Below are 24,188 nucleotides of genomic sequence, written 5' to 3' on the forward strand. Positions count from 1 at the left end.
AGATGCCAGTGACACAGTCACATCCTGACACAGTAACATCTATGGTATTTCCTGTCACAGCCAGCGGGCATCACGGGTCTCACCTACACATACACCAGAGCCATTTTGTTGTGATGGATAATCACTGCGAAAACATGACTGTACATTGCTTCATTCTGGGCAATCAACACATCTGATACCTGAGGAGATCTCTGGTGGGATTGAACTAATCTCTCCGTTTACCATCTTCTGATGCAGCTGCTTGATGTTAAATGGCTCCACGGTGAATGGTAATGTGCCGGTGAGCATCGCAAACATACTGACCCCACTGTAAAGACAAGACCACATGTGCTGTGAGATGTACTGTCCAATCAAAGCACACAAACATAGCTGCGCCTTATTTGTTGCTTCTCACATAAGGAGTAGCCAATAACAAAATGTTATTTGTGAACTACAACAAAATCTTACTTGTTAAAGAAATAACCAATATTTTCAGACAATGATGAGAAGTAAAGCAGCAAGCATCACTGACAATATTTACGATACTATCAAGATCACGAGGAAATCAGGCAGAAGAAATTCTTTCTCTGATTAAATACAGACTGATGTTGGAAGTTGGAAACACAGGGATAAATTTTACGAACTCTGGCAACTTCTGTGGAGCAAACAGCCCAGTAAATGTTTTGGGTCCTCATTCATTCCTGGATGGGTCTTGGCCAGCTTTTATTACCCTCCTTCATTCAAGATTTGATCTGTTTTTTTCAAAAAGAATAGGATATGGAGAAACTGGAAACAGTCACACAACATTAAAATTAATTATGAAGTTCTTTGTGATTGTAGGCAGTACCTGAAAGGAATAAAAGGCCATGAATAACTAAAGGAGTTGAGATGCACAGGTAAAGAAAAGACTCAAAAACTGACAAGCTGACCAGGCATGAGGGGACTCATAGAGGAATAAAAGGTTGGGTAATAAAGTGATACTCCTCTTCTGATCTCACATGACGATCCACTGGCCCTACCACTGGATCAACCCTCTTTCCCCTTAAATACAAGTTAAGTGTCAGAGGACTGGAGAGTTGCTAATGTTGTCCCCCTGTACAAGAAGGATAGTAGGGATATTCCAGGCCAACTACAGACCAGTGAGTCTGAGGTCAGTGATGGGAAAGTTGTTGGAGAAGGTACTGAGGGTTGGAATCTATTTATATTTGGAAAAGAACAGGCTTATCAGTGATAGGCAACATGGATTTGTGCAGGGGAGATCATGCCTTTCCAACTTAATAGAGTTCTTTGAGAAAGTCACCAATTGATAGATGAAGGAAGGGCTGTAGATGTCATATACATGGACTTTCGTAAGGCGTTTGATAAGGTTTTCCATGGTAGACTAATAGAGAAAGTGAAGTCACATGGTGTGCAGGGTGTTCTAGTTAGATGGATAAAGAACTGGTTGAGCAACAGGAGACAGAGAGTAGTAGTTGAAGGGAGTTCTCAAAATGGAGAAAGGTGACCAGTGGTGTTCCACAGGGGTCAGTATTGGGGACACTGGTGTTTGTGATATACATAAATGATGTGGAAGAGGGCATTGGTGGTCTGATCAGTAGGTTTGCAGATGAAGTGAGGATTGGTGGAGTAGCAGAAAGCACAGGGGACTGTCAAATAATACAGGAGAATATAGATAGACTGGAGAGTTGGGAGAGAAGTGGCAGATGGAGTTCAATTCAGGCAAATGTGAGGTGATGCATTTTGGAAGGTCTAATTCTAGAGCAAACTATACTGTAAACAGAAGAGCCTTAGGAAAAGTTGATGAGTAGAGAGATCTGGGAGTTCAGGTCAATTGTACCCTGAAGGTGGCTGCACAGGTGGATAGAGTGGTCAAGAAGGCATATGGTATGCTTGCCTTCATCGGACGGGGTATTGAGTATAAGAGCTGGCAGGTCGTGTTAAAATTGCACAAGACTTTGATTCGGCCGCATTTAGAATACTGTGTACAGTTCTGGTCACCACATTACCAAAAGGATGTGGAGGCTTTGGAGAGGGTGCAGAGGAGGTTTATGAGGAGGTTTATGCCTGGCATGGAAGGTGCTAGCTATGAAGAGAGGTTGAATGGATTAGGATTGTTTTCATTAGAAAAAAGGAGATTGAGGGGGGACCTGATTGAGATCTACAAAATCATGAAGGGTATAGACAGGGTGGATAGAGATAAGCTTTTTCCCAAGGTGAGGAATTCAAAAACGAGAGGTCATGTGTTCAAGGTGACAGGAGTAAGGTTTAAGGGGGATACTTTACACAGAGGGTGGTAGGTGCCTGGAATGCGTTGCCAGCAGAGGTGGTAGAGGCAGGAACGGAGATTCAGCTAAGGTGCAAAGGAACAGATGCATGAGTAGGTGGGGAGCAGAGGGATACTGATCCTTAGGAATTGGGTGATAGGTTTAGACAGTGAATTTGGATCAGCACAGGCTTGGAGGGCCGAAGGGCCTGTTCTTGGGCTGTAAATTTTCTTTGTTCTTTGTTATCTGCCTTCTCGTCATCTTACATGAGTAACATCAGCGCGAAGCTTTCTTTAAATCAGACATCCATTTGTTGTTTCTGCAAAACCACGCCCTATCCTTAGAGAATAATGTGAATAGAAATATTCGTGGACTGATAACGCATCAGAAAGTTTGCAATCTCTATTAGTAGGATGGTAGTTCTCAATGTTGGAAGGTTATTATTGACTCCTATATGAAGACAGATGAGATTGGGCCACCCATATGTATAGCATATGAGTATTGCGCTGAATATCAGCTCAGAAGTCAGGATGGGAGCTCTGCTTTCTGATAATCAGCTCTGTCTGGAACAGAGTTTTAACCCTCAGAGACAAAAATGTAACTCTACAGTCAAAGACTCCACTAGGTATCTGCTACGATTCACTCAAAAACGCAGTGAAGCTCAGGGAGCTGGAGAAGGGCAATGGCAGGAAGACAGAAAGGACAAAGAGAGAAAGTGCAAAACAATAGAAAATTGAAGTCTTTGACTTCTGAAATTTGACGACAACAGAGCTCATTATACAATAGATATTAGTTGCAATGCAAATTGTCAAGGATTTGACAAAAATATTTCCTTAAAGATATTCCCATAATCAATATCAGCCACTTCAGATAAAACTAAAATGAAAGTATTATTTAGTTTTCATTATTTGTTTTATACTTCATTGATTATCATTGATTAACAGCATGAGAAGTAGTTTCACTCCCAATTAATTCAGATGTATACAACAAATCTGATGTTTCTCTCTGACACTTAAAAGACCATAATATTTTTCATCTCTTTCCCCATAGTTTATGTACACATTTGTTTTCTTTTAATGTCTTTGCGTTATAGCTGGTCCCAGTGACTTTAGCTAAAGGAGATTAATGCTCTCAGGGTTCCAATTTCTTCATTACACCTTTAGGTATGTTCACATGAGCTGTCAGAGCAACTCATCAGATCAAATTTTAACCTCTTCAATAATCAAGACTGCATTTTTGTTGGAGATAAGGGGAAAAGAAATCAAAGCTGAAATCTATTTGAATAAATCGTTACCCTCTGAAAAAACATGCAATGAGGTTTAATGTCATTTATTCTCACTTTATTGGTTTGCATTTTGAAGTTCAACTAATAAATCGATGTTGACTAATGCACCATATACTAGTTTATATATTGATTATTAATACCTGATTTTGACTTTAGATATAGGTTAATAAATATTATGAAACTATCAATAGATACTAGGCAACATTAATGAATTGTTAGAATTAGGGAAATATTGGCTAATGTAGCTTTTAATCAATTCACCATTGTAATCTTCAAGATTTTTTTTATTTATTACTGGGGATGTGGCTGTGACTGGCAGGGTCAGTATTTATTTATTCATAGAGATGTGGGTGTTACTGGCAGGGTCAGTATTTATTTATTCCTGGGGATGTGGGTGTTACTGGCAGGGTCAGTATTTGTTTATTCCTGGGGATGTGTGTATTACTGGCAGGATCAGTATTTATTTATTCCTGGGGATGTGGGTGTTACTGGTAGGGTCAGTATTTATTTATTACTGGGGATATGTGAGTTACTGGCAGGGTCAGTATTTATTTATTCCTGGGGATATGTGTGTTATTGGCAGGGTCAGTATTTATTTATTCCTGGGGATGTGGGTGTTACTGGCAGGGTCAGTATTTGTTTATTCCTGGGGATGTGTGTATTACTGGCAGGATCAGTATTTATTTATTCCTGGGGATGTGGGTGTTACTGGTAGGGTCAGTATTTATTTATTACTGGGGATATGTGTGTTACTGGCAGGGTATTTATTTATTCCTGGGGATATGTGTGTTATTGGCAGGGTCAGTATTTATTTATTCCTGGGGATGTGGGTGTTACTGGCAGGGTCAGTATTTATTTATTCCTGGGGATATGTGTGTTATTGGCAGGGTCAGTATTTATTTATTCCTGGGGATGTGGGTGTTACTGGCAGGGTCAGTATTTATTTATTCCTGGGGATGTGTGTATTACTGGCAGGGTCAGTATTTATTTATTCCTGGGGATGTGTGTATTACTGGCAGGGTCAGTATTTATTTATTCCTGGGGATGTGGGTGTTACTGGCAGGGTCAGTATTTATTTATTCCTGGGGATGTGTGCATTACTGGCAGGGTCAGTATTTATTTATTCCTGGGGATGTGGGTGTTACTGGCAGGGTCAGTATTTATTAATTCCTGGGGAGATGTGTGTTATTGGCATGGTCAGTATTTATTTATTCCTGGGGATGTGGGTGTTACTCGCAGGGTCAGTATTTATTTATTCCTGGAATGTGTGTGTTACTGGCAGGGTCAGTATTTATTTATTCCTGGGAATGTGTGTGTTACTGGGAGCGTCAGTATTTATTTATTCCTGGGGATGTGGGTGTTACTGGCAGGGTCAGTATTTATTTATTCCTGGAATGTGTGTGTTACTGACAGGGTCAGTATTTATTTATTCCTGGGGATGTGGGTGTTACTGGCTGGGTCAGTATTTATTTATTCCTGGAATGTGTGTGTTATTGGCAGGGTCAGTATTTATTTATTCCTGGGGATGTCTGTGTTACTGTCAGTGCCAGTATTTATTTATTCCTGGGGGTGTGGGTGTTACTGGCGGGGCCAGTATTTATTTATTCCTGGGGATGTTAATGTCACTGGCAGGGTCAGTATTTATTTATTCCTGGAATGTGTGTATTACTGGCAGGGCCAGTATTTATTTATTCCTGGGGATGTGGGTGTAGCTGGCAGTGCCAGTATTTATTTATTCCTGGGGATGTGTGCATTACTGGCAGGGTCAGTATTTATTTATTCCTGGGGGTGTGGGTGTAGCTGGCAGGGTCAGTATTTATTTATTCCTGGGGATGTGTGCATTACTGGCAGGGTCAGTATTTATTTATTCCTGGGGATGTGGGTGTTACTGGCAGGGCCAGTATTCATTTATTCCTGGGGATGTGGGTGTTACTGGCAGGGTCAGTATTTATACATTCCTGGAATGTGTGTATTACTGGCAGGGTCAGTATTTATTTATTCCTGGGAATATGTGTATTACTGGCAGGGTCAGTATTTATTTATTCCTGGGGATGTGGGTGTTACTGGCAGGGTCACTATTTATTTATTCCTGGGAATATGTGTATTACTGGCAGGGTCAGTATTTATTTATTCCTGGGGATGTGGATGTTACTGGCAGGGTCACTATTTATTTATTCCTGGGGATGTGGGTGTTGCTGGCAGGGACAGTATTTATTTATTCCTGGGGATGTGGGTGTTGCTGGTAGTGTCTGCATTTATTACCCATCCCTAATTACCCTGGAGAACGTTGTAGTGAGCCTCTCAAACCCTTGCAATCCTTTGATGTGGTAATGTCGCACAATATTGTTAGGAGGGGATTTTAAGGAATTTGACCGAGTGGCAGTGAAGGAATAGCGATAGTGTTCCAAGTCATGATCATGTTTGGCTTGGAGAAGAACTTCTTGGTTGTGGTGTTCCCAGTTATAAAATATAGCTTTGACATTTGTCTTTAATAAAATGGTTAGTTCAACATTTGGGAGAAGATTTGTAGCTCGGGTGCTCGTTGTTGTGGTTCTGTTCGCCGAGCTGGGAATTTGTGTTGCAGATGTTTGTCCCCTGTCTAGGTGGCATCCTCAGTGCTTGGGAGCCTCCTGTGAAGCGCTTCTGTGATGTTTCCTCCGGCATTTGGAGTGGTTTGAATCTGCTGCTTCCGGTTGTCAATAAGCACATCGACCTGGACCCAATATACCGGCCACTGCAACGGACAGCTGGAACTGACAACCGGAAGCGGCAGATTCAAACCACTTCAAATGCTGGAGGATAGATCACAGAAGGGCTTCACAGGAGGCTCCCAAGCACTGAGGATGCCACCTAGACGGGGGAAGAAATGTCTGAAACACAAATTCCCAGCTTGGCGAACTGAACCACAATAAAAAATGGTTAGTTTTGCCATTTTCAAGACTTTCTGAATGTACTCAATCTTTCAAGTAGAGACAGCAGACACAGAGGTCTGCAAATCTTACAGAGTCATAATTTTTAAGACTATGATGAATGGTTGACAGCAAAGAGTAATATTTAGTCACCTGCCATCTTGTTGGGAAACCTTGCTCAGTATGAGGCTAGGTCATGGAGTGGAGCTTGGATGTCAATGTATCTGATTTGTGTCCCTCATGTTTATTTGGATTATTAATTTTATTTTAACATGAGAGAGCTCCACAATGAACACATCAGTGTCCCAATTGGTTTGGCGTTCTGCTCTCCTGTTGAATATGGCTCCCCATTAGGAATGTAAACTTCTCCAGGGTGGCAGAGGTTTGAGATCGATTTTGACAAAGGGATAAGAGAAGGTTTATAAATAACTATCTCAATGATGTTAGGTTGGGCAGATCTAGAAGTGGAAACATGAAAAGAAGCAAACTGTATTTATATTAAGTGCATCATTAATTACCAAGGCCGCAGCTTTTATTTCATTCTTTTTCATGAAATCTGGGCATTACTAGCATTTGCTGTCCATACTTAGCTACTCTTGAATTGAGTAGCTTATTGTTCATTTTAAAGGACAATTAAAAGTCAATATTATTACTGTGGGTCTCATTATATAGAGACCATACCAGGTAAGGACAGCAGATTTCCTTCCTTAATATTGAATAAAATGCATTTTTCAACAATTAATGATAGCTTTATGGCACCATTATTCAGATTAGCTTTTAATTCCACATTTTATTATTATGTGAATTTGTATTCCACCAGCTGCGATAGTGGGATTTGAACCCATGGCTCTGGCACATTAGTCTTAGCCTTTGAATTTCTAATTGATTGACATTCTCACAATGCGTCCCCTTTCCATTATAGCATTTTTAGAATACCTATCATGATGACTGGATGCTTTAAAATGTTTCACAGCCAATTAATTTGTTTTTGTTCATTCATGGGATGTGAGTGTTGCTGACTGGGACAACAGAGACCAATTAAGACTCAATCACTTTACCATGGGTCTGAAGTCACATGCAGACCATAGCAGATAAGGACGGCAGTTTCCTTCCCTCAAGGACTGAACTCCAGTTGGATTTTCCTGACAATCGACACTGTACTCATGATCATCGTTAGAGTCCTAATTCCAGATTATTGAATTCAAATTTCACCATCTGCCATGTCAGAATTCAAATCCAGGTCCCTCGGACATTACCTAGGTCTCTGGATTAATAGTATAGTAATAATATCATTAGGCCGTTATCTCCCCACTCTGCTACGATGTCACTGCTGTAATATATGCTACACAGAAGCCTATTTGCATACAGCACACTCTCTTAAACAGCAGTGTTCCCCTGATTAAGAAATTTCAACACTACCTCAGTACTGCACTGGAATGCCAGCCTTTATTTTTGTGTTCAATCCCTAGAGTGGATCCTGGAGCCTTATGCCATGAAATGACAATCTCTGGTTAAGGGGACAGTCACCTAGGATGGAGATGAGGAGAACCTCCTTCACTCAGACAGTTGTAAATTTTGGCAGAAATGTGGTGCTGAGTCAATGAATAATTTCAATACTTTATTTTTATCCATAATAGAATTAAGAAATATAAGGAATGGGCAGGAAAGAAAAATAGATGTAATTGTTCTGCTATGGAGTGAATGAATTGAAAAGAAGGTTCAATTCCTAGTTCTATTTTTAATCTTCTTAAGTCTCATGAGGAAATCAGTTTAGATCAGTTGGCTGAATTGTTGGCTTGCAGAGGAGTATAATGCTAACAGCATGGTTTCAATTGCTCATTGCCAGTTTGAGGTTACTCCTTCTCAACCTCTTCCCTTGTCTGAGGTCTGGTGGTCCTCAGGTCAAATCACCACCAGTCACTTCTCTTTCTAACAAGACAGCAGCCCCTATGGTCAAGTAAGACTATGGTGATACATCAAGTCTCATGCGTGGCATTTGGCAGGTGTTGCCTCTGACTAGCTTGGGAACAGGAGAAATTGGTACATAACTATAACCTGCTTTGTTGTATTATGACTAAGCTTCAGAGAGATCGCATAGGACACTTTTCCTTTAAGACACAACACATTTGCAGTCACCGTACAAATAAAATCTGAGTCAATTTTTTTTTGTTTCTTCATAGGGGGTAAGTCAGTTCAGTGATCAGGAACGGCAAATGATCTTCAAATTCTCATCTTCAAAGCATTCAGAATATGTTCTTTACGATTCTTTGAATTTCACCATAATGCCATAAATTTCAACTGGAAATGTGAAAAAAGTTTTGAACACAATGGGTATGTTCTGTACAAACTGAAGAATTGCAGTTTCTTCTTTGGTATAAAACGTGGGTCACAAACGTGAAGCTGAGACAAGTGCTTTCCCTCTTGGCTGAGTTGGACTCTGCTCAAATACCTCCTCCTTTTGTTTACCCATGCAGAGAGCTGGAAAAGATCAGGTCTGCAATGTCAAACAACCTGGACCAAAGATCTTTCACTCGGACAAATGTGGATTAATTATGGAAAACTCCACCGATTTGTTAAAAAGGAAAATTGTGGTGACCTAATGTGATACAGGTTTTTGAAGAGACAACAAAGCGGTTGAGAGCTGCTCTCAAGTGCTGCATAACAAGCCTGAAGCAAAGTTTAAGCACAAGAATAAAAGAGACAGTGGCAGCACAGACTGAAGGGAACGAAAGGAAAACAGAGGGAAGTGGCAAATGTTTAGTTCCTGAATTGAAGAAATTTTATAATTTTCTCCAATGATCGATGGCAGAACTTTGGCTTTTCTTCATCAATATTAATGCCTTAAAATTGGGTGTTTTTAAAATTCATTTGTGGGATATGGGCTTTGCTGGCTAGGCTAGCATTTATTACCTATCACCAATTGTTCTGAGTCAGTGATGGTGAGCTGACTTCTTGAACCATTGTAGTCTATTTTGTGTCGGCACATACACAACGTTGATAGGGAGGGAGTTCTAGGATTCTGAATCACATGTGAAGCGTATGTGAAGGAATGGCAGTTAGTTCCAATTCAAGATGGTACATAACCTGGAGGAGACCTTGAGGTGATGGTGTTTTTAAGTATATGTTGCCTTGCTCATCTAGGAGATAGAGGTCGTAAGTTTGGAAGGTGCTGTCTGAGGATCCTTGGTGAGTTATTGCTATGTATCTTGAAGATGGTACATCCATTGCTGTCACTGTCCTTCAGTGGTGGATGAAGTGAATCTTAGATATGTGCTGACCAAGTGGACTACTTTGTCCAAGACAGTGTTGAGTTTCTTGGGTATTGTTGGAGATGTGGAAGAACTGTTGTATCAGAAGTCCTAATTCTGTTTCTCTCTTCATTGATGCTGTCAGACCTGCTCAGTTCTTGCAGCACTTCCTGTTTTTATTTCAGATTTCTAACATCTGCAGCATTTTGCATTTATGCCAGTACATAGCTGACTTAGGCCTTGTTGATGGTGGGCAGGCTCACAGTAGTCAGCAGATGAATTATTGACCTCAGAATTCCAACTTTTGACCAAATGCTTCTCATAATACTTGCTGTGTCACCATAGTCTTACCAGACCACAGGGGCTGCTCTCTTATCAGAGAGAAGTGACTGGTGGTGATTCAACCTAAGGGCCACTAGACCTCAGGCGAGCTAAGAGATTGTATATTATAAAAGTTCCCTGCCTCTTATGAGTCTAAGCCTGGACATTGTGCAGTTCTTACTGCCTTTGTACATGCTTCAGCATTTAGTGGAATCGCTGGATACAATTTAAACATTTTCAGATAACAAACAACATGGAAGTATAGTGAACTATGAGGAGATAAAACAGCAATTTCAAGAGCATGCAGAAGGGCTGGAGGAATGGATCAGGAACGAATCAGAATTAGAGACTTCAGAAGGTATAGGGTACAAAAGCAAGGGCATAATCATGAATATTGATAATCCACCGGTTTGTTTTCATCAGGAGTATTGTGTCCAATTCTGAGAACCACAAGTTAGGAAGACATTGGAGAGTGTGCAGAAAATATTTATGAGACTTAGTGAAGTGGGGAATGTTTGAGCAAATAGAGAAGAGATTTGACTGATGTAATTCAAAATTATGAGAAATGTGGACAAAGTAAATAGGGACACATTGTGCTTAATGGTGGAACGGTCGAGAACTAGAGTGTACTATTTTCTATTCCTGATGAAGGGCTTTTGCCTGCTTTGTCGATTTTTCCTGCTCCTCAGATGTTACCTGACCTGCTGTGCATTTCCAGCACGACTCTAATCTTGACTCTAATCTCCAGCATCTGCAGTACCTACTTCTGCCTGCACTATTTTAAGGTGATTGACAAAACACCCAGTGGGAAATGGAGAAAAAATGTTTTTATTCACAGTCAGAGACTATGGTGGAGATACACTCAATTATGGCTTTCAAAAAAGAAATGGATAATTATTTGCAGATTTGCAGATAAAACATTTGCAGATCCAGAGAGACAAATGCTTTCATCCTTGTAGATGTCTTGTTCAGGCCAGCAGCTTCTCCCTCCGATGGGGTTACCAATCATTGAAGATTGTGGAGAGCCTTCCATTGGCCCCAGCATTAGGAGCTTGCCCAATAGCTCTGACTGGACAGTGAGGTGGCTCCTTGGTCTTTTACTGACTGATCATTAAGGATTTTAAATAGCTGCCTAATGGCCAGTGGGACCTAATACTCAGCCCAACTTTTGATTTTCAATCCCTTTGAAAGTGCAATTCCATAAATCTGTACAAGTTTTTTGAACAACTAGATATATTAAATTATATTAATTGCAATAAGCACATATATAGATATATATAGACATTGCCATTCAATATAAGTTTAATTTTTATCTGATGCACATGATGCAATCCTTACATTGACCAGACATCCACCTTGGGACCATACTTCTGATGGGCAAGCAGCTCTGGAGCAGCATAGGCAGGACTCCCACACTGTGTGTTCAACAACTCCTGGCTGTCATTCTTCAGGGTGTTACTCAGCCCAAAATCTACATTGAGAAATAAACAAAACAGGCAATGAATACAAAACAAGTTAGCTCAGACTTCAATAGATGTTCGTTCAGTAACTCATGACCATTTTGATCCTCCTCCTATCTTAAATGTTGGAAGGTTGTTTTGCTAAAGTTCAGTTCTACAGGTACCGGGCATCTATCAGTGTCAATCTTTACAAGCAATTTGTTCCACTCTCTAATTTACATTATGCAAGACCTTCATTTAGGTGGGAGAAAACAGTAAATGAGCTGGAGTAATCGTCTAATTGTTTTTGTTACCAACCACAGTACATCCCTGAATGACACATGAACAGCAAAATGATTCCATTCATTTGATTAAAAGACAAAAGAAACATAAGAAGCAAAGCAAAAGTAGCCCACAAGCTTAGTCCGCCATTCAATGAGATCATGACTAATGTATTTATGTCCTCAGGTCCAGTTTCCTGTCTGTCTGTTTGTCCCCTATAATCTTTAACTTACTTACAGATAAAAAATGAAACTCAGCTTGAATATATGTTCATTGACACAGCCTCCACTGCTCTCTGGGCTTGAGAATTCCAAATACTATTGATTCTCTGAGAGAAGAAGATTTTCTTTGGTTTAGTAAAAGGGAAAAACTTTTTTTTCTAAACAGTGTCCCCAAGTTCTCAATGCCAGCATGAGGAGAAATATCTTTGGAGCATCTATCCTGTCAAACCCTCTCAGAATCCTCTGTACATTAATAAGAACATTCCTCATATTTATAAACTTCAGTGAGTATGGGCCCAATCTGTTTCATGCTTCCTCATTAGGCAGCCCTTTCAACCTGGGAATCAACCTAATACACCTTTCTGAACTGCAGCCAGTGCAAGAATAACCCTCATTAAGGAAGGAAACCAACTCAAGACACCATACTACAGGGGTGCTGTCACTTCCCTGTTTTTACATTGCATTCACCTTGCAATAAAAGCCGGTAAAGTATCATTATAAAGGAATTGTACTCATTATCACCACCTTTGGAACAAACTTCAATTTTCTGCTTGGTGATACAGAACTTGACCTTTGCTAATCAACGAGAAATTAGGGACATTTAAGCAACTCTTGGATAGACACATGGATGATAGTAAAATATAGGGTATATAGGTTAGTTTGATCTTAGAGTAGGATAAAAGGGCACAATATCGAGGGCCGAAGGTCCTGTACAGTGCTGTACTGTTCTATGTTCTATAAATGCTGTCAGATCATTTTAGCTTGTGCTTATTAAAATACTCTACCAAATAAAACATCAAGTTTCAATGGGAATAGCAATGCTATATAAGAAACAAGGTGTTGACTGGCATGTGAACTCTAACTGGAGGTCAGTGAGCTTAGTTTTCTGGATGGTTGATTTGCAATACAGAGTGGTGCCAACAATATGAGTTCAATTTCTACACTGGCTGAGGAAAGACACTCCTTCTCTCATTTAATAGAGGCATGATGACCCTTAGATTACATCACTAGTAGTCATCTCTAATGAGTTAACAGGACTATGGCAATTTTTTACCTTCACTAATCAAGCCATTGCCAATGGACATGCATCAGAGACCAATGTCTCCCAAACTTTTGTTTCATTGAATGAAGCACAAATTTCCTGAGACTGCAGAGGACCTGGACCCTGCATGTGAGAACATGTAGCTTCTAGCAAAGAATAAATGAGTCACATTGCAAACCCAACTAATAATCTCAAATTGTATGTTAGTGTGATTTTTGGGGAAAGCTTGGGATTGTTCAATCCGTGTTGGTTAATCACATCTACGGTTTAACACAATGTTCTGCAAGCACAGATTGATTGGGTATGGTTTGTACTCCACCAGATGTGAACTGACAATGGTTGAACATCTCTCCTGATTATTATTTCTATTAAAATCAATTGAATATGGTATTCAATGGACAGCTGAGATGATTGTGTACATTTTATGCATTGCTTAATGCCACATTGTCTTTGGATTGAATTCTTATTCAACTATATTAATGTGGCTGCAACCAGAAGGAATATATGATTTCTAATCAGAGTCATGGAGTCATAGAAATGTACAGCATGGAAATAGTGCATTCGGTCTAATTTGTCCATGCTGACTGGATAACCTAAATTAATCTAGACTCATTTACCAGCATTTGTCTCATATCCCTCTAAACCCTTCCTATTCATCTACCTATCCAGGTGACTTTTAAATGTTGTAATTGTACCAGCCTCCACCACTTCCTCTGGGAGCTCATTCCATACACATACAACCTTCTGTGTGAAACACTTTCCATTACGGCCCTTTTAAATCTTTCCCCTCTCATCCTAAACCAATGCCCGATAGTTTTGGACTCCCAATCCGGGGTAAAAGATCTTGACTACTCACCTTCTCCATGCCTCTCATGATTTTATAAACCTCTATAACGTCACCCCTCAGCCTTCGACACTCCAGGGAAAACAGTCCCAGCCTATTCAGCCTCACCCTATAACTCAAACCCTCCAACCCTAGCAACATCCTTCTAAATCCTTAACTAGAAAAGATTTCCAGTTAAACAACATCTTTCAAGCACACACTTGGTACAATTAGTTTCTAATTATTACTTTTGTTATACTTACCAACAATTTTGATGTTATTATTTTCATCAAGGAGAAAGTTTTCGATTTTCAAATCCCTTCAGAAAACAACAGGAAACAATTGATTTAAATGCAATTATTCCAGTTGACATTTATTTCACATTTAAACTGAGTTTGTCTGAACAATTACCCAACGCTGTTTAGAGTTTTTGTCTCTGGATTCCTCTGAGTTGCAAAAAGGAGCCGAAACCCAGAGAGATTACAATGCTATTGTGTCAAGCTGTTATCATTTGGAAGCTTTTAATGTACTTCCTCTAGCAATTCATTCCATACACACACCACCCACTGTATGAAAAAGATGCCCCTTTTAAATCTTTCCCCTCTCACCTCAAACCTATGTCCTCTAGTTTTGGACTCTCTACTCTGGGGACAAGACCTTAGCAATTCACCCTATCCATGCCCCTCATGTTTATATAAACCTCTATAATGTCACCCCTCAGCCTCCGATGTTCTGGGGAAAATAGCTCCAGCCTGTTCAGCCTCTCCCTATTGCTCAAACCCTCCAATCCTAGCAACAAATTTTTTGAGTACTGGCTATAAATTAAGCTATATACTCAATAAATCAATCCTCACAGTATGCAATGGTGAGCTATAAATTTCTAAACTTCTGAGTTTCTGTAAAGCACAATAATTGCATCAATAATGTTGGATACAAAATAGTGTTAAGATAAACTTGAGTATTGAGGTTATATTAAGGCATGCAATAATAAGGGAAACAGTATAAGTCCCCGAAATAAAAAAAAAGGTTCCTGCTTGATGCCATTGTTGGATGTTCAAGGCTTTGAACTGGATGGTGATATGCCTAGACTCACAGAATCTTACAATACAGAAGGAGGCCTATTCCAGCTCTTTAACAGCCGTAAGGCAGATGTTTCTCAATTCCCTTGATAATAAATCCATTGCAAATGCTCTGTGTGAAAACATTTATCTTTGATTCTCCTCTATTGCCAATGACTTGAAATTCATGATTTTGTTTACAGACCCATTTGTCAAAGGAAACATATTTTCCTCTCTTGTTCGATTAGATTTCTTCGTGGTTTTAAATATCCCTATAAGGTTTCCATTAATCTCCTCTGGTCTAAGGAAAACAGTTCCTTTAATCTCTGCGCACTACTGAAATTCTTTATTCATGATATAATCCTGGTGAACCTACACTCAACTCTTTCGGAGACATTGAAAACTATCCTGAAGTGTAGGTGCCCAGAATTGTAGATGATATTCCAGCTGACCAGCAGTGATGTATGTTTGTAATTTCCTTATATATGTATTCAGTGTCCCTGTTTACAAAATAAAGTATCTAATTGGCTTTCTCAACTGCCTTATCAATTTGCCCTGCCATCTTCAAGGATTTGGTAGCATGCATTTCCCCAGTTTTTGCACCACCTTGAAACTGCACCATTCAGATCATACAATTTCTAAATTTTGCTCCTCCCATAGTACATTGCTTCACACTTAGTGCATTAAGTTACATCTGCCATGTACCTGTCCATTTCATCAAACACTCTATGTCCCCTGAAGTCGGATCTAATCCCGGTTAGGATTCCCACGTTGTCAGTTCTTGGATCATCCGTAAAATTTAAAATTGTACGCCATGTTTCCACATTTATGTCATTGATAAAAGCAATTGTTCTCATACTGATCACAGGATAACTGTCTCCCCAATCACAAACTTCTCTCTGTCATAAAAACATTTGTTTGTCATTCAGCTCTGCGTCCCATCTCTTTTAGCCAATTACATACTCAAGTGTTCATCATCCCTTTAATGCTACCTGTTTCCACTTTTTCTCTTTATGCTATCACAGGATGTGGCCATTGTTAGCAAGGCCAATCCTTTCTTCCCACTCCTGATCTCTCCTGAACTGGCCATTTCAGACAGCAGCTGAGAGTCAGTCCATGATAGCGAGTCTGGAAGCCAGACGAGGTAACAACGGAAAAATTCCTTCCCTAAAGGACATTAAGGAATGAGCCGGATGGGATTTTAAGATGATTGGCAATATTTCATGGCCATCATTACTGATACTAATTCCAAATATGTTAACTGAGCTAAACTCCACCAGCTGCTGAGTTGGGATTTTGAAGCAGTACCTGCAGACCATTAGCCTGAGCCTCTGGATTCATTGTCTGTTGACATTGCCACTATGCTACCTGCCTGCAGTCTGCTTCTCTTTCTGAATGAGTCTGTGATGTGGTACTTGAACAGGTCCTATACACAAGCAATCAGCTTTGACAGGACCTTTGATGAATAGCTTGTCTTCAGTCAGCTTGCTGCCATCGCCTGATTATCTGCTGTTGACATTATGTTGTTCAGTTTTGTGAATTCCAGGATTGAAGCAACATTTGCCAAGAGTTGTAAATCTGATTTTCCCTGACATCTTTTGTGCGTACAGAATGAGAAAACATTCATGACTGATTTCCACTGTATGATAAATTATGATGATTGATTTAGTCACTGTCCTTTGTGATTATCAACATTGGACAAATAGAACCAACCACCATCTTTCTTTATTGATTTGGTTTAGAACCTGTCCTCAACATCAACAGACTCTGTCATCTTCACGATTGATAACAAATAAACTGACCTCTGCCAGTACATTTCAACACAGGGAATAAAGCTTTATAGTATCAACATTATTCAAACTACAACACTTGCAATAAAGCAAATTAATGCTAATTGGGTAATTATACATCTCCACACTTGTTCTGCTCAGGTTACTGCCAATCACAGATGTTAAATCAAGGGACAAAAACACGGGTGTTCAAAGATGTGGCAGGGTGCCTTGATTCATAGAATCATACTGTACAAAAGAGGCCCTTTGCCCCATAGAATCTGCACTGACAAAAACTACTCAAAGTCTATACACATTCCACTGGTGGATAATAACTTAACCTAACAGCTGGATTTGAGCCATTTATATTCCTGTGGTGCCTAAATTGAGTGTATGTTTCATTCTCACTGTTTACTTGATTTAGTCAGAAAGAAATTCTATTGACAGTTTAATGTGAGTGTCCTATATTAATACTTGAGGATTATTTTCTAATTCGACACTCTTAGCAGCTGTGTCTGAAATTCAAGAGGGCCGTCTCCCTACCATTTAAAATACTGGTGCACAGCACCCTCCCAAACTTCCCTAAGGTGGGACAGAATCAATAAACAGCTTGGTGTGTAAAGTCTAAATAGCTCCATAACTGAGACAGAATAGATACATGAGGTGCAGTATCTGACTCTGCTGATGGACAGGCAACGATTCCAGTTCTACCTGTGTACTATTGTGTGACGATGGAGATGTTCCACCGCTGACAAGATCTGTCTGGTGTATTTTCTCACTTCTCTTTCTTCTAGCTTCTTCTTCTCACAGATTCTGTCCATCAGGTCTCCTCCCTGGCATAACTCCATTGCCATGTAGTAGGAGTTCTCTGTCTCCAGGGTTTCAAATAGCTGAACAATGTTTGGGTGCTTGACCATTTGGTGGATGCGGGGCTCCCTCTTCATATTCTTATGCACATAGGTGTCCTGCTTTGCTTTCTTCTTGTCAATCACTTTGATGGCTACCTGATAAGTTAAGTAAATTCAATTAATGAACACGTACAGATGTTGGGAGCAATACGATTATTCTATCCCAAGCTATTTCAAGGCTATTAAAAAGATATGTGAGGTTCATTCAGTATGGTGGTGACGTGTGTTTATTCTTTACCAAATGTCAACCTCCCATCATGTTGGATCCAGCTTCACAGTATAAGTGTCCAGGTCTCATGCTAAATGTATTTTAAAATCTAATTGTAATATTTAATTAGGGCCCCATTCTTGTTGGTATCATCCCTTGTATAATACAATGAACCAAAGATACCATTTGAATTGAAGCAATGGCACTATGGCATAGAAGAGCAAAGGGCTCATTTGATCAGCATTTTTATATCTTTGCTTATTCAGATTAGATCATAACACCAAAATGTATAGGTGCAGCATTAGACTATTTGGCTCATTAAATCTGCTCCACCATTCGATCATGGCCAATATGTTTCTCAACCCTATTTTCCTGCTTTCTCTCCATAACCTTTGATCACCTTAGCAATTAAGAACCTATCTATCTTAAATACATTCAATACATATTTATTGAAAGCATGAATCTATAAGTTTTGTGGTTTAAGCAAATAAATTTTATCATTTACAAATCAGCTTAAAAAACCATTACTACTACTGCACGGATACCACCATTACCTCCCACCATGTACGTTGCAGGTACTCATGCAATTCAGCCAACGTTGTCTACCTCATGTGCTGCAGGCAAGGATGCCCTGAGACATGGTACATAGGTGAGACTGAGCAGAGGCTATGGCAACGAATGAATGGATACCATACAACAATCAACAGACAGGAGTGTTCCCTCCCAGTTGGAGAACACTTCAGCAGTCTGGGACATTCAACTTCGGACCTTTGGGTGACCATCTTCCAAGGTGGACTTTGGGACAGGGGATAATGCAAAGTGGCCAAGTAGAGGCTGGTAGCTAAGTTTGGTAACCACGGGGATGGCCTCAACCGGGACCTTGGGTTCATGTCACACTACAGGTGACCATCATTGCACTAGACACACACAGACACTCCTACACTCAAACATACACTCCTACAGGCACACACACTCCGACAGACCCATACACTCACGCAGACCCTCTCTCATACAAAAGCTCTCTCTCATACTCACACATACACTCCCACACGCACCTCTCACAGACTTATACCCCTTTACATTAACACTTACACACATAACACACACTCTCTCACAGACTCATAAAACCCCCCCACACACACATCCACTTGCACACATACATATATATAAAAAGTTTGTGGGGTGAATTTGTACTTGCAGAATTATATTTTATTTTGCTTAAAAACTGCATGAATCCATGTAAATTCTGTAAATCTGTTTTTAGATAAGAATCAGTCTGAACATTATGGCACAGACAGTCTCACACAGGGCACCTCACACCTTAAATGTATTATCTGAGCCGACATGACACCTACTGTTAAAGTTCACTTGAAAATGTAACTTTTAAAAAGTTCTGCAATTTACATTTGAAACAACTGAAACAAACATGTTCATTCAAAAAGACAAGAGACTTAACAAACAATCTGGGTCTTTTTCACTGTATAATTTCAGTTACATCACAATGTAAACTTTTGCTATAAATTCTGTGTCTATCGATCTTATTCTCCACAACCACTTGATGAAGGAGCAGTGCTCCGTAAGCCAGTGCTTCCAAATAAACCTGTTGGACAATAACCTGGTGTTGTGCGATTTTTAACTTTGTACTGAATAAATGGTAATTTAAATAATTCATTATATTTCACATTGGTAAATGCAGTAAAATATAACTCTAAATATTTTAGACTAACACCCCCAGCAGAATATTGCCTTTTCCACTTTGACTCCACAGGTGTCTTATATGGTCTGGGACACTGAGGAGAGGTCTGGACGAGTTACCCACCAGGGTGATGCCAACACAATGGATTCAACTCCTGGAGTGGCTGAGCTGATATGAAGAATTTTCCTTCTCAACCTCTTCCTTCACTTGGAGCATGCTGCTCCCAGGATAAACTCACCACCAGTCATCTCTCTTTCTAAGGAGTGAGCAGGACCTGACATTACATTTAATTTAATAAAGTGCAATATTTCTAGCAATGGAGCTTGTCAGTAGAAGTTTTTAATCGATATGATAGACTGCAAAGTGGAAGATAAGAAAGCCTGGAATGTGTTTTGTGCATGTTCTTAGGTGTGAACTGACTGGATTTAGCAATTGATGCACTTCAACTGATGGGTGTGTCGATCATGCAATAACAATCCTCTTGCTTCAGAACCAATCAATTCCTGTTGGCACCAATCACATCCTGAGAAGAAGACTAGCGAGTACAATTACAGCATTCAACAGCTATCTGGATGGGTTTATGAATAGGAATGGTTTAGAGGAAAATGGGCCAAATGCTGGTAAATGGGACTGGGTCAGATTGGGATGTTTGGTCAGCATGGATGAGTTTGACTGAAGGGTCTGTTTCTGTACTGCATGACTCTATAAGAGCTGTCACAAGAAAGAACAAAATTGTTCATCAATGTCTACGGCAGATTGAGGGAGTTGGGAACATAATTGAGACAAGGAATGGTGAATTAGACAATAGACAATGGACAATAGGTGCAGGAGTAGGCCATTCTGCCCTTCGAGCCTGCACCACCATTCAATATGATCATGGCTGATCATCCTTAATCAGTATCCTGTTCCTGCCTTATCTCCATAACCCTTGATTCCACTATCTTTGAGAGCTCTATCCAACTCTTGCTTAAATGAATCCAGAGACTGGGCCTCCACTGCCCTCTGGGGCAGAGCATTCCACACAACCACCACTCTCTGGGTGAAGAAGTTTCTCCTCCTCTCTGTCCTAAATGGTCTAGCCCGTATTTTTAAGTTGTGTCCTCTAGTTTGGCACTCACCCATCAGCTGAAACATGTTTCCTGCCTCCAGAGTGTCCAATCCTTTAATAATCTTATATGTCTCAATCAGATCCACTCACAGTCTTCTAAACTCAAGGGTATACAAGCCCAGTCGCTCCAGTCTTTCAGTGTAAGGTAATCTCGCCATTCCAGGCATTGACCGCGTGAACCTACGCTGCACTCCCTCAATAGCCAGAATGTCTTTCCTCAAATTTGGAGAACAGAACTGTGCACAGTACTCCAGGGCCCTGTACAGCTGCAGAAGAACCTCTTTGCTTCTATACTCAATTCCTCTTGTTATGAAGGCCAGCATGCTATTAGCCTTCTTCACTACCTGCTGTACCTGCATGCTTACCTTCATTGACTGGTGCACAAGAACACCCAGATCTCTTTGTACTGCCCCTTTACCTAAATTGATTCCATTTAGGTAGTAATCTGCCTTCCTGTTCTTGCCACCAAAGTGGATAACCATACATTTATCCACATTAAACTGCATCTGCCATGCATCTGACCACTCACCTAACCTGTCCAGGTCATCCTGTAATCTCCTAACATGCTCCTCATATTTCACCCTGCCACCCAGCTTAGTCTCATCAGCAAATTTGCTAATGTTATTACTAATACCATCTTCTATATCATTAACATATATTTAAAAAGCTGCGGTCCCAGCACTGCTCCCTGCAGTACCCCACTGGTCACTGCCTGCCATTCCGAAATGGAGCCGTTTATCACTACTCTTTGTTTCCTATCAGCCAACCAACTTTCAATCCAAGTTAGTACTTTGCCCCCAATACCATGCGCCCTAATTTTGCTCACTAACCTCCTATGTGGGACTTTTTCAAAAGCTTTCTGAAAGTCCAAGTACACTACATCTACTGGATCTCCCTTGTCCATCTTCATTGATGGGAGTCAATGATCCACTGTGTTAATGTGGATCCAGGAGGAGTACTCATGCTCCTTCTCAGTTACTGTGAAGTTGATCTTACAGACAACCTTTGAGTTTCTTCTATAGACTCCAAGGTCATTTTAAATAGCAACCCACTGATCACTGAAGGGACATAAAAGACTGCCAATATTAGTCCCAGATGATTTTGAGAATGGGACTTCATACACCCCAAACTGGTGTTCTTGTTTTAACACCTAAAACACAAGTCAAAATATTAATTCTATTAAAAAAAAACTTGGGCTGGAACTTCCATGAAGCAGCCATCACCATTGGAATGCTGCTGTGGTCCTACCTTTCTGCACCTTGATGTTGCTCAGCAATACCTGGCTTCATCGGAAATGTTGATCAAACTGACTAAGAGCTCCATTGTAGGAAAGTAGCAGAAGCAACATGGGGCTGGGGTGACAGAGAATGAAAACAAACTTCCTTTTTAACTACACTAGCTCCCATAGATAAGTTTAAATGTCCACGGTGAATATTAATGAATGGGTGAAACATTGATGGTTAGTCAATGGGTAAGTCAAGGAATGAGTCAATTCAAGATTCGAGTGGTGCTGAAAAAACAGGTCAGGCAGCATTCGAGGAGCAGGAAAATCGAAGTTTCGGGCAAAATCTCTTCATCAGGATTGAGTCAAGAGGCAGAGTGGTGTGGGTGGATGGGTGGGTGGCTGACTGATGTGACTGGATAAGATGCAGTGTGGAAAATGTGAGGTGGGGTCAGCACTGGTTCGGTGATAGGGAGAGAGAGTCTGGATTATCAAACTGATTGCTTTTGGGTAGTTGTGTAGTTATCCAGAGGGTGGACATACGATTTGTTTGTCTGACATTTCCCGGGTAACAATCCAGGTTAGTGTGTCAGAATATTCTTAAATCTCTGACTCTGACTTGTAGGCCCCTGGGGAACGGGGGAATTGCCTGTCAGAAATTCAAACTTCCCAGAAAACTCCCACAGAGGCCATTGTGTTGGGACTTCTGTGAGACCCTGGCTGTATTGGAGGACCATGCCTTTACTTTTCAATGATCTAGACTCCAGAGGACTTGGATCCTGATGTGGGAAACTGTACAGAAAGGGACTGAACCAAAAGCTGGAGTAACAGGGTCATACACTGGGTCAGGAGTCACACAACACCAGGTCCAACGGGTTTATTCGAAATCACAAGCTTTCGGTACCCAGCCCCTTCCTCGGGTGAAGTGAGAGAGAAGCACAGACACCGAATGTATAGACATCTCTACTATAACCTGGCGCCGTCTAATTTCGGCCTTTGTACAGCCCAGTCCAACACCGACCCCTCCGCATCGTTCAGCTTAAGAAGGAAAAGCAAACTCTCAGCCTGTGGGAACATGGTGTCCCTTGTCAAACAGAAAGGGGGAAACGCGCAGAATAGCTGGGAACCCAAGCAGGGATCACTCTGATGCCCCGCATGCAGTCCCTGGCTGACTGAGGCAGACCGGGGTTAGTACAGACACACAATCATTGAGTGACACACCAGCACTTAGTTCTGGGGTAAGACTTCAGTGTAATTGGAATAAGGGGCAGAATGAATTTGAGTTGAATCGGACTGAGAATAGTAACCATTGATAAATAAACTCGAGCGGAGGCAGTCAGCCTGACTTCAGATCTGAAGCAATTTTCATCTGGGCTCATTCGTTTTACTCTTCTGTGCTGGGTTCGTCTGTTTTTATTGTATTTTAACCTGCTTTCTATTGGAGCAATTTGCCCTGGGAGATGAATTTAAAATCCTCTCGGGCACGTACTGTTTCATCCCATTGAGAGCAAGGAGGCGGGAGTTTTTTGTTTTACCTTCTCTCCTGTTGGAATATGCAGCCCCTCCATCACCTTGGCAAAGGAGCCTTTGTTAATCATCTTCCCCACCAGGTAATTGCCGACCCGTTTGGTGTGAGAGAAACTTCTCATCAGATCCTGAGGCAAGCTGATGAAACACTCGGGCACTTGCGAGTCCTTGCCGAGTTGGGCGGGCTGCCCTTCTCCCTCCTGTGTCCTGGCGTGTTCCCCAGCGAGAGCAGGCATGGCTGGCCTTGGGCTGGGCAGGATGAGCCGCCCCCTTTACCCCGAACACTTCACTGCAGTGAGCTCCGCTTGGTGAGCAGCATCGCCCGGACACAGAGCTCCGAGCCCATCGTCACTCGGCACCCTCTCTGACAGATCCGTTAATGATTTCCCTCCAGGCATACTAGACCCCTCAGGCAAAACGCTGACATAGATAATTAACCAGGCTGACATCCTCCTGGGTCATCCACATCCGATATTCAATCCCCGGGTGGAGATCATCCTTGTGACACGCACAGATTTCGGCTGATCGGCTGTGGGGTGGGGGCAGCTGTGCAGTGACTGAACTGGTTATTGATGGTGACCATTCGCTTTGAAGTGACTCACTGAAAGAGACCTGGGAGAACCCACTTTACCAAAGATTGGGATGATTGCAAAAGTATTGGTTTCCACTTCCTCATACCTCAGAGAGATCTCTGACAGTGAATGCAAATACCACCAACTTTGTTTGGATCGACAGTACAGGCGTGGTGACCTTTTCTTTAGCTACTTTCTCGAATGAACATTGCTCTTCTCACTGTGGGTTCCACATATTACCCTGGCAGTACCTCTTCTGTATTACGTATCTCCTCACCTCTCACCATCAAAGATTGACTTAAGATCA

General features: G+C 41.0%; 1 protein-coding gene across 1 annotated transcript in view; it reads right to left on the minus strand.

The window, feature by feature from the left end:
* LOC132835254 (hormonally up-regulated neu tumor-associated kinase homolog) overlaps positions 1–23,545 on the minus strand; it is a 41,892-nt gene extending 18,347 nt beyond the window's left edge. The window contains exons 1-5 of the mRNA XM_060854644.1: positions 23,318–23,545; positions 17,352–17,644; positions 14,077–14,132; positions 11,345–11,477; positions 180–307 (exon numbers count right to left, since the gene is read on the minus strand). Coding sequence (XP_060710627.1) covers positions 180–307; positions 11,345–11,477; positions 14,077–14,132; positions 17,352–17,644; positions 23,318–23,545 — 838 coding nt within the window. The remainder of the gene's footprint in view (positions 1–179; positions 308–11,344; positions 11,478–14,076; positions 14,133–17,351; positions 17,645–23,317) is intronic.
* Positions 23,546–24,188: the final 643 nt, after the last annotated feature.

Source organism: Hemiscyllium ocellatum, chromosome 3 (genome assembly GCF_020745735.1).
Source record: "Hemiscyllium ocellatum isolate sHemOce1 chromosome 3, sHemOce1.pat.X.cur, whole genome shotgun sequence".
NCBI lineage: Eukaryota > Metazoa > Chordata > Chondrichthyes > Orectolobiformes > Hemiscylliidae > Hemiscyllium > Hemiscyllium ocellatum.